This window comes from Mesocricetus auratus, unplaced genomic scaffold (genome assembly GCF_017639785.1).
Source record: "Mesocricetus auratus isolate SY011 unplaced genomic scaffold, BCM_Maur_2.0 Super-Scaffold_100062, whole genome shotgun sequence".
Classification (NCBI taxonomy): domain Eukaryota; kingdom Metazoa; phylum Chordata; class Mammalia; order Rodentia; family Cricetidae; genus Mesocricetus; species Mesocricetus auratus.
Genome location: NW_024429234.1, coordinates 1,682,918 through 1,696,411, shown reverse-complemented (window position 1 = coordinate 1,696,411; position 13,494 = coordinate 1,682,918). Strand labels below are relative to the sequence as shown.

General features: G+C 48.9%; 1 protein-coding gene across 6 annotated transcripts in view; it reads right to left on the bottom strand.

Annotated features, from left to right (window-relative positions):
- Positions 1-1,717: 1,717 nt before the first annotated feature.
- The window catches only part of Gfod2 (glucose-fructose oxidoreductase domain containing 2), a 29,469-nt gene continuing 17,692 nt past the window's right edge, over positions 1,718-13,494 (bottom strand). For all 6 annotated transcript variants that reach the window (XM_040736584.1, XM_040736587.1, XM_040736585.1 and 3 more), the window contains 2 exons: positions 12,232-12,575; positions 1,718-3,231 (listed from right to left, as the gene is read on the bottom strand). In XM_040736584.1, the coding sequence (XP_040592518.1) occupies positions 2,333-3,231; positions 12,232-12,490 (1,158 nt within the window). In that variant the 5' untranslated portion in view covers positions 12,491-12,575 and the 3' untranslated portion in view covers positions 1,718-2,332. The remainder of the gene's footprint in view (positions 3,232-12,231; positions 12,576-13,494) is intronic.

Below are 13,494 nucleotides of genomic sequence, written 5' to 3'. Positions count from 1 at the left end.
TTTTTCAAGACGGGGTTTTCCTGTGTAACAGTTCTGGCTGTCCTAGAACTCACTCTGTAGACCAGACTGGCCTCAAATTCAGATGTATGCCTGCCTCTGCCTCCCGAGTGCTAGGATTAAAGGTGTGTGCCACCACCGCCTGACTGCGACCTTGGCATCTTAGTAAGACACACAGGGACAGCTGGAGCTGAGAAGTGTTCTAAAGACAGGACTATCGTGTGTTAGCTTCCTACCTGAGGGTGGGCACTGTCAATGCCTTCCTAGTTCAGGCCAGGCCGAATCCTGCTGCAGAGGAGTCAATGCCTAGGTGTCCTGAGAAGATTCCAAGTGCTGGAATAAGGTAGTTTAAGGTCAGGGGCCAGCATCCTCACGGAGTAACTGCCTCTCTTTGCCTTCTAGAGTAAACAATGGGCATGGGTTTTATTTTGAGAAAGGTTCTTGCTATGTAGCCCTGGCTGATCTGGAAGTCTCTATGTAGACCAGGCTGGCCTTGAACTTGCAGCAATCCCCCTGCTTCTGCCTCCCAAATGCTAGGATTACAGATGCACAGCACCACACCCAGCTCTAATGGACATATTAATAGTCCTTTCAGAATGGCTCAGAGATTAAATAGAGTAATCTGCATAAAATCAGAACACCACCAGCACACCAACCTGACTTTACCTCACAAAAGACAATGTTTGAAATCGGGACACTGTAGGGAAATGGGCATGGTGGTTTCTACAAGTGATGCCAAGAGGAAGAGGAAGCCCCCGCCCCCTCCTTTTTGGCAAGGAGCCCAGGACTTGAAGGAGGAAGATTAGAGATGGAACAGCTCACAGCGGCTTCTCAGTCCAGCATACTGGCAAAGGAAACACGGGGCAGAATCGACCTTCTTAAAAAAAGCCCCCAACCAGCTCAGACCTGTCCTTGTCTGCAACACTAGTTAATAAGCATGGCTGGTGACTAGCCAGCTGACTCAAGTTGTGCCAGTTAACCCTGCTCCAAAGGGTTGCACAGGTCCCTTCTCCTCAAGGACTCCTGGAGTACCACATGGCTTCAAGAACAGAACACTGGGGCTGGAGATGGCACAGCAGTTAAACTTGCTTACTGCTTTGACAGAGGATCCAGGTTCAGTTCCCAGCATCCACATCAGGTAGCTCACTACTTCCTGTTCCAGGAAATCTGATGCCATCTTCTGGCCTCTTCGGGCACCTGCACTCATGTACACACGCACACACGCACGCGCACACACACAGAGTGAGAGACATGCATACATATAAATAAATAATGAATCTTAAACTAGAACCAGCCGGGCGTTGGTGGCGCATGCCTTTAATCCCAGCACTCGGGAGGCAGAGGCAGGCGGATCTCTGAGTCCAAGACCAGCCTGGTCTACAAAAGCTAGTTCCAGGACAGCCTCCAAAGCCACAGACCCTGTCTTGAAAAACAAACAAAAACAAAAAAAGAACCACCTTCCGTGACCACCAGCCCAGGGGCCCCAGGATCCTTCTATAATCTTGAAATGGCAGATTTAGCAGCAGCCTAATAGGAAGTCTCACACCCTGTCTACTAAAAATATTTGGAGAACTCTTGGGACTCAGTCATGAGCTGAGCCATTAGCTCAGAGCTGCTGTGTAGTCCGTGAAAACGGGGAAAATAACCAATCTACAGCAATAAACAAGCATTCTATTATTAAAGAAACCCAACCCCAAACAAACGACCACACACCATGATGTCACATTTTTTTCTGACTTATTTACTGACATTTCTGAGATGTTCTACAGTTCCCCTTTGTCTCCTCTCTGCCAAGGCAGGGGCCCTCCTCCCTATGTATAATACAGAAATCTCCTTTTCTGTGGGAAGGGCATGCCTGGGCCTGAAAAGGTCTGATCACAAGGGAGGGTGGGTGAAGATCCCTAAGGGATGACCTATTGCCGTCACTAGTCCTGAGATGGCCTAGTCCCAAGACCAGCAAAGCTTCTTGCCATCTCCCCATAGGACTCAACCAAGCTGGTTCCTTTTACTGGGCTTTCTCTTCTTGTCAGATCACAAATCAGGCTGAACAGCCCAGACTGAACTTTCATTGGCCCTGCTGGCTCGTAGGACCACAAGGGGCAGGCCACAGCCTGATCCTGCATACATCACTAGCCTGAGATACAGCACTTGCTGCCTTGCAAGTCTGAGGAGTCAATGACGGATGGATGGGCTTTTCCTGGGTCACCTTCATGGGCTCCAAGCCCTGGCCCAAGCTGATTTATTAAACAAAAGACACTGTCTTTGCTATAGCCAATCCCACTCCCGGTCCCCTCCCTGGTCCCTCTGTCCCACGGGAGGAAGGTCACGTGTAGGCTCACAGGTTGTTCCTCTGAAGTGCTTCACACAGGTTCTGGTTGGCATCTGGCTCTTCCGTCAGCATTTCCACAGTCTCCCATTCTCCAGATCGGCTTGACCTTTTAATAGCATCCACCACGCTCTGCATATATAGTCCGTCCTCAAAAGAGGCAGCCATAGAGACAGGGGCGCGGTCCCAAGTACGGCGATCCCCCTGGCCCTGGAAGGATTGGCGCAAGGCCTGCACCATGTAGACCATACCTTTCAAGTAGAGCAATGGGACATCCTGGAGACCCTGCTCAGGGAGCCCTGCACCCACAGCCAGTGAGTCTCTCACCAGCAGCTCCTCCTGTGTGGCAGAGTTCTTCTGCCCATAGAGGTCGGCTCCCCGGGCAACAAGGCGTCCTGCTGAGCCCACAACCATGACTTCATGTACAAAGGCACCTGGCATGTTGAAGTTGAGTGTCACTGTGCTGCACACCCCCCCACCCATGAGCATCTGGAAAAAACAGAAGTCATCACTGGTGACATGCCGGATGCCTCGGATGGTGGCATTCTGTCTCACAAAGGTCTTGAGTAACCCATGCACCTTCTCAGCTTTCCGGCCAGTCAAGTGGGTCAACAGGTCCACAATATAGGTACCCATGGTGTGCAGGCCCCCACCACCCATAAGCTCATCACAAATCCAGCCATAGCTGGGGCTGAGCAGGCTCCCGGAGTAGACGCGAGCATCGCAGATCATCACTGCCCCGACGTAGTGCTCTGCGATCAGTTGCTTCATGCGCACAAAAGCCGGCAAGAAGCGCAGCACGTTCCCCACCAGGCTCATCAGCTGTGGGTAGTAGCGGGACGCTGTCACCATCCGGAAGGCATCCACTGATGTCGCTGCCTTTTCACAGACCACGTTCTTCCCGATTCCTGTAAATAAAAGACAATGGGAAGTCTTCAAAGTTTCACAAGATCTGCCTTGTAGGGGGAAATTTTTTTTCTTTTTTTGAGACAAGTTTCTCTAGTAGCTTTGACTGTCCTGGAACTCATTCTGTAGACCAGGCTGGCCTCGAACTCAGAGATCTGCCTGCCTCTGCCTCCCAGGCACTGGGATCAAAAGTGTACGCTACCATAACACAATTGTATTTCCCAAGCCTGACAAAGTGGGATATACCTGTCATCTTAGCATTTGGGTGGGTGGGATGGAGACAGGAAGATAACGGAGTTTGATGCCAGCCTGGATTACATAAGATTCAGTCTACACACACACACACACACACACACACACACACACACACACACACACACACACACACCCTCTCCAGATGGCCCAGGAATGTCTCCTGCAGAAACAAGTGATCTGGAGGGAGGAGATTTAAGACATATTGAAGAAGTCTCAGTGACTGGAGGAATAAGTTCTTTCACTGGAGTGGTGGTGGATGGGAGTTTCTGGGGTCAGGGAACAGGACCAAAGGCACAGAGTGGGGGGGTGACAAATGCCAAGACAGTAAGGCAGAGAAGGGCCAAGAGTTAGACTTGCTAACAATCTGGCTGCATGCCAGGACACAGAACCAGAGAGATTATGTGGTATTTAACGCGATGTGGGAAAGCAGACAGACAATAGATATCACTTACTCCCAGACATTCAAGGTAAGATACAAACGGGGCTCTGGAGAGTCCCTTGCTCAAATTTTCCCCGTTTAGGTTTCCTGAATTAAAAAAAAAAAATATATATATATATACATATACATATATATATAACTGGAGGAACCTCATACATGCCACTTTAAAAAAGATTTTGTATCTGTGTGGTGTATGAAAGTGTGTGTGCTTATATGTGTGCATGTGAATGTGTGGTTGGTCATACAATGCATGCGTAAGAAGGCCAGCGCCAAAATTAGGTGTCTGCTTCTAGTACCTTCCACTTTTTTTTTTTTTTTGATACACGGTCTCTCAGTGTAGCCAAAGCTTGTCTTGAACTCACTATGCAGATCAGACTGGCCTTGAAGTCACAGAGATCCTCCTGCCTCTGACTCCTGAGTGTGGAGATTAAAAGTATTTACCACACCAGGCCACTTTATTTTTGATACAGTCTCTCACTGAACCTGGTTATACTGGCTGGCCAGCCAGTGCCCATCTCTGCCTCCGCACCTCTGGGGTTTCGGATATACGCTGCTATGTCCTCTTTATGAGGGTACTGGGGATCCAAACTCAGGTCCCCACAGCAAGCACTTTGCTAACTAAACCCTAGTCCCTTATAGCCACAGGAGGCCGTGCCTTTGAATGGGGTACTGAATTCCTGGCCTTTCTCCTGCTCTTTCTCTGTGCCCCTGGGCGGGCCGGGTGCTCACACACCCAACCACAGCAGTCAGAGGCTGAAGCAGGAGGGTTACGAGCTCGAGGCCAGCCAAAGCTACACAGTGAGAGTCTGTTTCAAAGGCGTACAGAGCAGTCCTCCTCCACCACGTGCTCTCCTATCTCAATGGGCCCAGAGGCAGGAAAGCTACTACCATGGCTAAATGGCTAGCCCTCCAGCAAAGCAAACTTTCCTTTTAAACCCACAGATCCTCCTGCTGCTGCCTCCAAGTGCTGGGATTAGCATTGCCACCGGCCTGGCTGACCAGGCTGACCTGCACTTTTAAGTTGTATATCTCAAATATTTGTCCTGGTGATGGAATCTAAAACACAACATAAAACTTACGATGGATCAGCATACTTCTCCCAAAAACCCTTCCAATGGACTCATATCTCATTCAGAAGAAAAGTCAAAGTCCTGGCATCAGGCATGACAGCACATACCTATAATTCCAGCACTTGGGAGGCAGAGACATGAGGACTATGAGTTGGAGGCCAGCCTGAACTACACCAAAAGACTTTGTCCCAAAAAGAATTAGGGCTGTGAGTCGGGCATTGGTGGCGCACGCCTTTAATCCCAGCACTTGGGAGGCAGAGGCAGGTGGATCTCTGTGAGTTTGAGGACAGCCTGGTCTACATGTACAGATCGAGTTCCAGGACAGGCTCCAAACCTACACAGAGAAACCCTGTCACAAACAAACAAACAAATAAATAAATAAATAAATGGATTAGGGCTGTTAAGATGGCTCAGTTGGGGTTTGGGGGAAGCCCTTGCTATGTAAGCCTGATGACATGAGTTCAATCTCCAGATTCACGCACGTGCGCACACACACCCTACATACACATATATGATAACATACATGACAATAATTTGTTTGTTTGTTTGGAGACAGGGTTTATCTGTGTAACAGCCCTATCTGTCCTGGAACTAACTTTGTAGACCAGGCTGGCCTTGAACTCCTAGAGCTCTCCCGTCTCTGCCTCCTGAGTGCTGAGATCAAAGGCATGTGCCACTATGTCTGGCTGACCATAATAAATTTTAAAAGTACAACCTTGCCTGGTGTATACATTCAATTTCAGCATGGAAATTTAGAAGGATTCAGTCTCAAGAAGTAAAAGAGGACTAGGGATGAGCCCAGCTCTTGCCCAGCACATGAGGCCCTAGGGTCAACCCCAGGCACTGAAAAAACACAAAATTCTATTAGTGGTCCACTGATAGAACCTTCATTTCTGACTAGAGACCCTTTGAAAACTTTCCTTTCGCTCTTTCTGCCTGCCATGGCCCCTCCCACACACAGCCTTACCAGCCACTGGTTGGAGGTGGTGTTGCTGTGGAGAGCCCAGTGGTCAGGGAGAGGCAGCGGTTATTAGCACCAAGGCAGCTGACAGGCAGAACTGGGTACCATCACAGTAAGGGAAGTCTTGACAGGGATTATACTCTGTAGACCAGAGTGACCTTGAACCCAGAGATCCACCTGCCTCTGCCTGGCTTTATTCCTGGTCCTTATGGGAGACATCTTGAACAGTGTGTGCACACATGGGCCATCTGGACTGACCTCCTGGCTCCACAGGTGCTGTCTGGTTGGAGGGGTAGTCTCCAAACCGTGACGTCCCTCTCCTGGGTCCTTACTGTACTCCTCTCTAGGTGTGTCCCTCTGCTAGAGCCATAGTGCTCATGTTTCCAGATCAGACAAAGGTGGGGTGCAGATGACTTCTGGTGGCTCACTGCAGGGCAGATTATCCTGATGGGTGGATCCTGTTCCCACAGGTTCAGCAGGGAAATTCATCTAGCCATCTTTCACCATGAACACTGGTTACATTGACTATAAATTTTGTGGCAAAAGAAAAAAAACTATAAAAATAAAAATGACTGATGCCTCCTATGATGGATGGGCCTCCGGCCAGCCAAATGGCAAGAAAGTGCCAACTGTAAGTGTTAGTGACAAACTTAAACACAGACCAGATATTTCTGTCATCTAAATGTTTTTCAGTTCATACGGAATGACCTGCGGTTTCTGTCCTCCTGTCAAGAGTTTTGGTTCGTCACCTTCCCCGGAGAACGACTGGGTTAACTGAGGTAGCCCAGGTGAGGCCCCTGGCTCAGCACAACTGTCACCGCAGGAGAGGAGTCACCACAGGAGAGGGGTCACCACAGGAGAGGGAGTCACCACAGGAGAGGGGTCACCGCAGGAGAGGGGTCACCGCAGGAGAGGGAGTCACCACAGGAGAGGGGTCACCACAGGAGAGGGAGTCACCACAGGAGAGGGATCACCACAGGAGAGGGAGTCACCACAGGAGAGGGGTCACCACAGGAGAAGGGTCACCACAGGAGAGGGGTCACCACAGGAGAGGGAGTCACCACAGGAGAGGGAGTCACCACAGGAGAAGGGTCACCACAGGAGAGGGGTCACCGCAGGAGAGGGAGTCACCGCAGGAGAGGGCATCACCGCAGGAGAGGGGTCACCGCAGGAGAGGGGTCACCACAGGAGAGGGCATCACCACAGGAGAAGGGTCACCACAGGAGAGGGGTCACCACAGGAGAGGGCATCACCACAGGAGAGGGCATCACCACAGGAGAGGGGTCACCGCAGGAGAAGGGTCACCACAGGAGAGGGGTCACCGCAGGAGAGGGGTCACCACAGGAGAGGGGTCACCGCAGGAGAGGGCGTCACCGCAGGACAGGGAGAATGCACTAGAGCAGAAGGGCTTCCTGTAACTCAGACTTCAAGACTCACACAAGTGCCACAATTTCCAGGCAGACAGTTTCTGTGTTTAATATGCTGAAGTGTTTTTTCACCTTCTTGAGGGAGAGGGGGCTTAAGATAGGGTCTTACTCTATAGGCCAGGCTACCTTCAAACTTCTTATATCATATTCCCTATTACATCAGTACTGCTTACAAGGCCTCTCACAGAAATGAGCTCTGTGCAATCTCCTGCTCTTCCTCAAATAACTGAAGCTTCAACAACAGGTACAGGCAGGATGACAGAATAGCCAGCTTCTGTCCCATGTCAGGGCAGGGGACAGAATGCCCAGGCTTTTGCATAGGAGCCTTGCAGGAGGGAAAGGAGTCCCAGCTGCCATTATTACTGCTTCTGGAGGGTCTCCAATGCCCCCCTCTTTGTGATTTCTGATGAGGGACAGGAGTGTCTCAATACTAGAGGTAACTGCCATCTGGCTGACCACTGAGCTGTAATTGGGTTATCAGACATAACCTACAGAGAGTGGCAGTTCTGACCACCTAGAAGCTTCTATTATAACAACACATTGCTCGCTTGTGGCAGACACTACAGAGGGGGCAGTGAAGTAAGTTTGAAGGAGAAGGGTGGGAGAAGCCCCACTTCCAGCATGCCCAGCAGAAGAGATCTCAGACATAGGACCCAGGAGTCTTAGCATGGAAATCAAAAGTAATCAGACGAGCCGGGCATTGGTGGCACACGCCTTTAATCCCAGCACTCGGGAGGCAGAGACAGGCAGATCTCTGTGAGTTTGAAGCCAGCCTGGTCTACAAAGTGAGTTCCAGGACAGCCTCCAAAGCTACCCAGAAACCCTGTCTCGAAAAACAAAACAAACAAACAAACAAACAAAAGTAATCAGACATAACTGGGCTCCCGTAGGCTGGCCATGCAAACTTCAGCTTTTGTTAGACTCGGGTTATCTTGAATACACCCTCAAGTTTATCCAGCTCTCCTGCCAGGAAGTCAAAAGAGACATTATTGAATGAAAACTGCTACTTGCTTCCTGGCAGCAGGAGACTGAGTTCCTAGGTACTTTTTTTTTCTTTGTTTGTTTGTTTCTGCGACAGGTTTTCTCTGTGTAACAGATCTGACTGTCCTAGAACAGGCTGACTTTGAACTCATATTTGTCTCTACCTCCTGAGTGCTAGTATTAAAGGAATGCACTACCACTGCCCAGCATCCTGAGTATTAGATTCTGCAGTGTGCTAAGCACATACTCTACCACTGAGCCTTGCTGCTCCCCGCTCCCCCAGTAATTTTTACCTGAGGTTCTCTGGAGGGTAAATGTGTTTTAAGCTGTAAGCCTCTCTCTAGCTACAGATCTCTTACCAAGGCCCACAGGAGCTGTCCCAGTCATCCTCAGAACACTTCTTTGTTGCCTAGTAACAAACACTGTAGGAGTGGGGTTCTCAGGCTGGGCTCAGGCCTGGGAGTGAGTGACTCATAAAGCAGGGTAGAGAGGGGACCCAGAAAGGCTTCACTTTCATGCGCTATGTCTAACAAAACCCAGGGAGACGCACATGTACACAGCCTTGCTCACTAGTGTGTGTTTGCACACACTAGTATATTGTAGTCACATTGTGTGCATGTGGGTGCATGTGCCTTGGCCCATGCTGGCCAGAGGACAGCTTTACTTTTCTCCTCTCACCTTTATATGGGCTCCAGAGATCAAATCCAGATGGCCACGACTGCATGGACAGCGCCTTTACCCACTGAGCCATCTCAGTGGCTCCCATTTGCTTTTTTAACAGTTTTTTAAAATTTATATGCATTGGTGGGTTGCTTGTGGGGGGTGCCAGGCCCTGGAGATACGGACAGTTGTGAGTGCCACGTGGGTGTTAGGAATTGAATCTGGGTCCTCTGGAAGAACAGTCAGAGCCCTTAACCACTGAGCCATCTCTCCAGCCCCTTTGTTTTTTTGGGGTTTTTCAAGATAGGGTTTCTCTGTGTAACTTTGTAGACAGGCTGTTCAGCAAAATAAAAAATTTTAATAATTTATTTTTATTTTACATTCATTGATATTTTACTTGCAAGTACTTCTGTGTGAGGGTGTCAGAAGCTGGAGTTACAGACAGGTGTGAGCTGCCATGTGGGTGCTGGGAACTGAACCTAGGTCTTCTGGAGAAGCAGCCAGTGCTCTCAGCCCCTGAGCCATCTCTCCAGCCCTTATTTTGTTTTATTGAGAGAAGGTCTCTCTATGGAGTCTTGGCTGTCTTGGAACTCACTATGTAGACCAGACTGGCCACAGAGATCTGCCAGCCTCTGCCTTCTGAACTCGGGGATTAAAAGTGTCCCCACCACACCAGGCCCAGCTACTAGAAATATGAGTTTGAAAAACAGCAGAGCAGGCTCTCACTCTTGCTTTCAGCCCATCTCATTCTTTCCTGGCCTCGGGTCCATGTTAGCTCACTGGCCACCAGCAAAATGACCTACAAGGGTGCAAACTATAAATGTCTCATTTACCCAGTATGCCAGGTCCTGGTCGAGCAGTGGGGGACACAGTGTATCAGTCATGGATTTACTTGAAAAGTTACACTTTAAGGTTCAGATGACCATTCAGGAATCTGGTTTGGTCTGGACTCAGAGAGGCTTCCTAAGGAACTGGAATTCTTGAGATTAAATTATCTGGGTCAGTCTGCTTGGAGAACAATCTTTTGTTATCATAACAGTCCATGACAAAAGTAAACATAATGAGTGTGTATATAGAAATTATATAGACATATATATTTTTTAAATAAATCTTCTTTTTTATTTTATTTATTATGTATACTGTCTTCTGCCTGCATGCCAGCAGGGGGCACCAGATCTCACTCAAGGTGGTTGTGAGCCACCATGTGGTTGCTGGGGAATTGAACTCAGGACCTCTGGAAGAACAGTCAATGCTCTTAACCACTGAGCCATCCCAGCACTCGACATATATATATTTAATTTTAATTAATTTTATAAACTTTATTGCTTAATAATAACAACAAAACCCCCTTTAAATAATAATACAAACAGCCGGGCGTTGGTGGTGCACGCCTTTAATCCCAGCACTCGGGAGGCAGAGGCAGGCGGATCTCTGTGAGTTCGAGGCCAGCCTGGTCTACAGAGCGAGTTCCAGGACAGCCTCCAAAACAATATAGAGAAACCCTGTCTCGAAAAACCAAAAAAAAAAAAAAAAAAAAAAAAAAAGAAAATATCCAAGCAACATTCCTGGGCCTCAGTTATATTCTCTTCTTTTTCTTTTGTTTGGGGTGCTAGGGACTGAACCCAAAGCCTCACATACACGAGCTCTGCTTGAGCTACACCTCCAAGTCCCAATGGGCTTCAGATTCAGAGGAAAGTTGAGGAGTCAGTCTCTCCTTTCACTGTGTGATTCAGGAGCTCAAACTCAAGTTGCCAGCCTTGGCAGCAAATACCTTAAACCACCAAGCTACCTCACCGCCCCCTTTTTCTTTTTCCCCTTCCTTCCTTCCTTCCTTCCTTCCTTCCTTCCTTCCTTCCTTCCTTCCTTTTTAGAAACAGGGTTTCCTTGTGTAACAGCTCTGGTTGTCCTGGAACTCACTCTGTAGAGCACGCTGGCCTCGAACTCACAGAGATCCGCCTGCCTCTGGCTCCCGAGTGCTGGGATTAAAGGTGTGCACCACCACCGCCCAGCTCTCCTTTTCTTTTTTAAACACAGTTTTTCCATGTATCTCATGCCGCCCTTTAACTCATTATGGAGCCAAGAGGATTTTGATCTTCTGGTCTTCCTGCTCCACCTCCCAAATGCAGGGACTGTGGGTATATACACATCACCACACTGAGTTTTACGTGGCTCTGGAGACTTTGCCCTGATACAGCAAACACTCTACCAACTAAGTCACATTCTTTAACTGACAACCAAGACATTACAATGGGTCTGCGGCCCTTCACCCACAGTGTGCATGAGAACCACGCAGGAAGCTGGCCAGTCACAGTGTGGGGCCCACTCAGGAGGCAGCAGGCTTTAGGGGCTTGAGGAATTACAGTTCTATTCTTACAACTATCCCAGGTGACATCGCTTCTTTGGTAGTGCTGTGTGGGGACCCCTGCAGTGTGGGGGGAACTGGACAAGTTCTGTGAGCCTTTTCCACAGTACTGAGTCAAGGCAGAACTCTCACTAAGAAAACGAGAGCACAGAATGGGCGCTGACTAGACACTCAGGGCACACACAGACCTCGCTGTTCTAAAGACATGGTTCTTCTGACTGGCAGGAGAAGTCTGAGAGGACACTGGTCTGTGTCACTATATGTAAGAGAAACTCACTAGGAACAGAAGAGCAGTTGACTAGGCCACACCCAGCCAGGGTCAGAGGTCCCCAAGCCCAGTTTCCCAAGGGAGTGGAAATGTGAGCACGCTGTCCTGCGTTTGGTGTCAGGAAAGTCAGGGCTGACAGAGCCTTCCTGCTGTCTGGCAATGCCAGGAAGGGTGGTGCTCACTACAGTCAAGGGCTGCCAAAGCATGGGAACTGTAGCCTTCTAGACAGCCTCCCCTCCTTCCTGTAGTCTGTGTGACACAGAATGGCAGAACAAACACATGAGTCACAACTGCGTTGCAGGGTCCAGGGAGTGCTGACTTCCCAGAGGCAGACCTGACAGTCAAGAAGTGCAACTATCTCCAGCTCCTTGATGGGCTGGGTTTGGGCTCAGAGGGTTTCTAGTGAACAGGAGGAAGGCAAGGTTCAAGCCCTTTTTTCCTCTTTAGAGCTGTTAGAATCTCCAACATACCTTCCCCAGCCCTGCCCCAGTGATGTCCCCGGGCACTGTTACTTGCAGATGCAGACAAAGGACTGCCCAGAAGAACACACCCTGCCCGCCATGGCCTGAAGGTGCATACCTAGAGCCTTCACGGATATCTGCCGGGTGAGAGGAGGGGGGATGTTGATGCACACCAGGTCCACATCTTGATGCAGCAAGACGTCATCGGTCCGGCTGGTGTAGAAGGCGATGTTCATCTCCTCCGCCAGCTGCTTTGCTTCCTCCTCGGTCTTCCCCCACAGGGCCTCCACAGTGAACCCCTCTGCCCTCAGCAGCGGGACGAGGACCCGGGCTGAGCTGCCAGTCCCAAACACACCCACTCCTGGCAGCAACTTCATCCTGGCCTCTCCTCAACAACTCATCTCCTTACAAGGGTCTCCAGAACAGAGTTGACCTTCCCATAGTCCTGATCAAACATGGCTCCTAAAACAGTAAGAAAGAAACACTTAGTTGTGGAGATCATGCTCACTGGAACCTACATTCTTGGGTATTTGGAAGCAACAAGTTTTCTGCCCCTAAGGCACAAATAAGGTATTTTTCCAAAATAAAAAAACTGAAGGCTCTTGTTCCTAGAACACTGAAAGATACCACAACTTAGTCACCTGTTAGACATAGAGAAAACAAAACAAACAAACAAATAAATGAGAAGTGGAGGTCAAATTCTTATTCTGCTAAAGTTTCTGTATAATTTTGGGCAAGTAATTTAGCCTTCAAGACTTCAACAACAAAAAGGATTGATCTTTAACTTCCTTCTTTTCAAAAGTATTTATTTTATGTGTGTGTGTGTGTGTGTGTGTGTGTACCTGAGTTATGTCTGTGCATCACACATGTGCAGGAAACCAGGGGGGCCAGGAGAGGGCACTGGATTCCCCTGGAATCGGAGTTCCAGGCTACTGTGAACCTCCATGTGGGTGCTGGGTCTTCTGCAAGAGCAGTGATGCTCTTAACTTCCGAGTCATCTCTCCAGCCCTTAAAGTTGTTTCTTGCTGTATATTTAGTGGTTTCATTATATGACAAGAAAAAGTAGGAAATAAAAACAGCATACAAGGAAAGGAAAGGTAGCTATGGTTGCAGCACCATGACGACAAGCATTTGGGGGAGGTTGGTGAAGCTGGAACTCAATACTGAGACCAAGCTGGCCTCAAAGGTACAGAGATACACCTGTCTTTGCCTTTCATGTTGGGACTAAAGGTCTAAGTCACTATACCTAGCTCTGCAGACCATTAATTATTAAAAGCCAGGGGTGTCCATATCCTCTGTGAAATTATGTCCAGGACAACACACTTCCTCCTATTTCACACTACACTCCTAAATACTCTAGTCATATATGGTATGTATATAA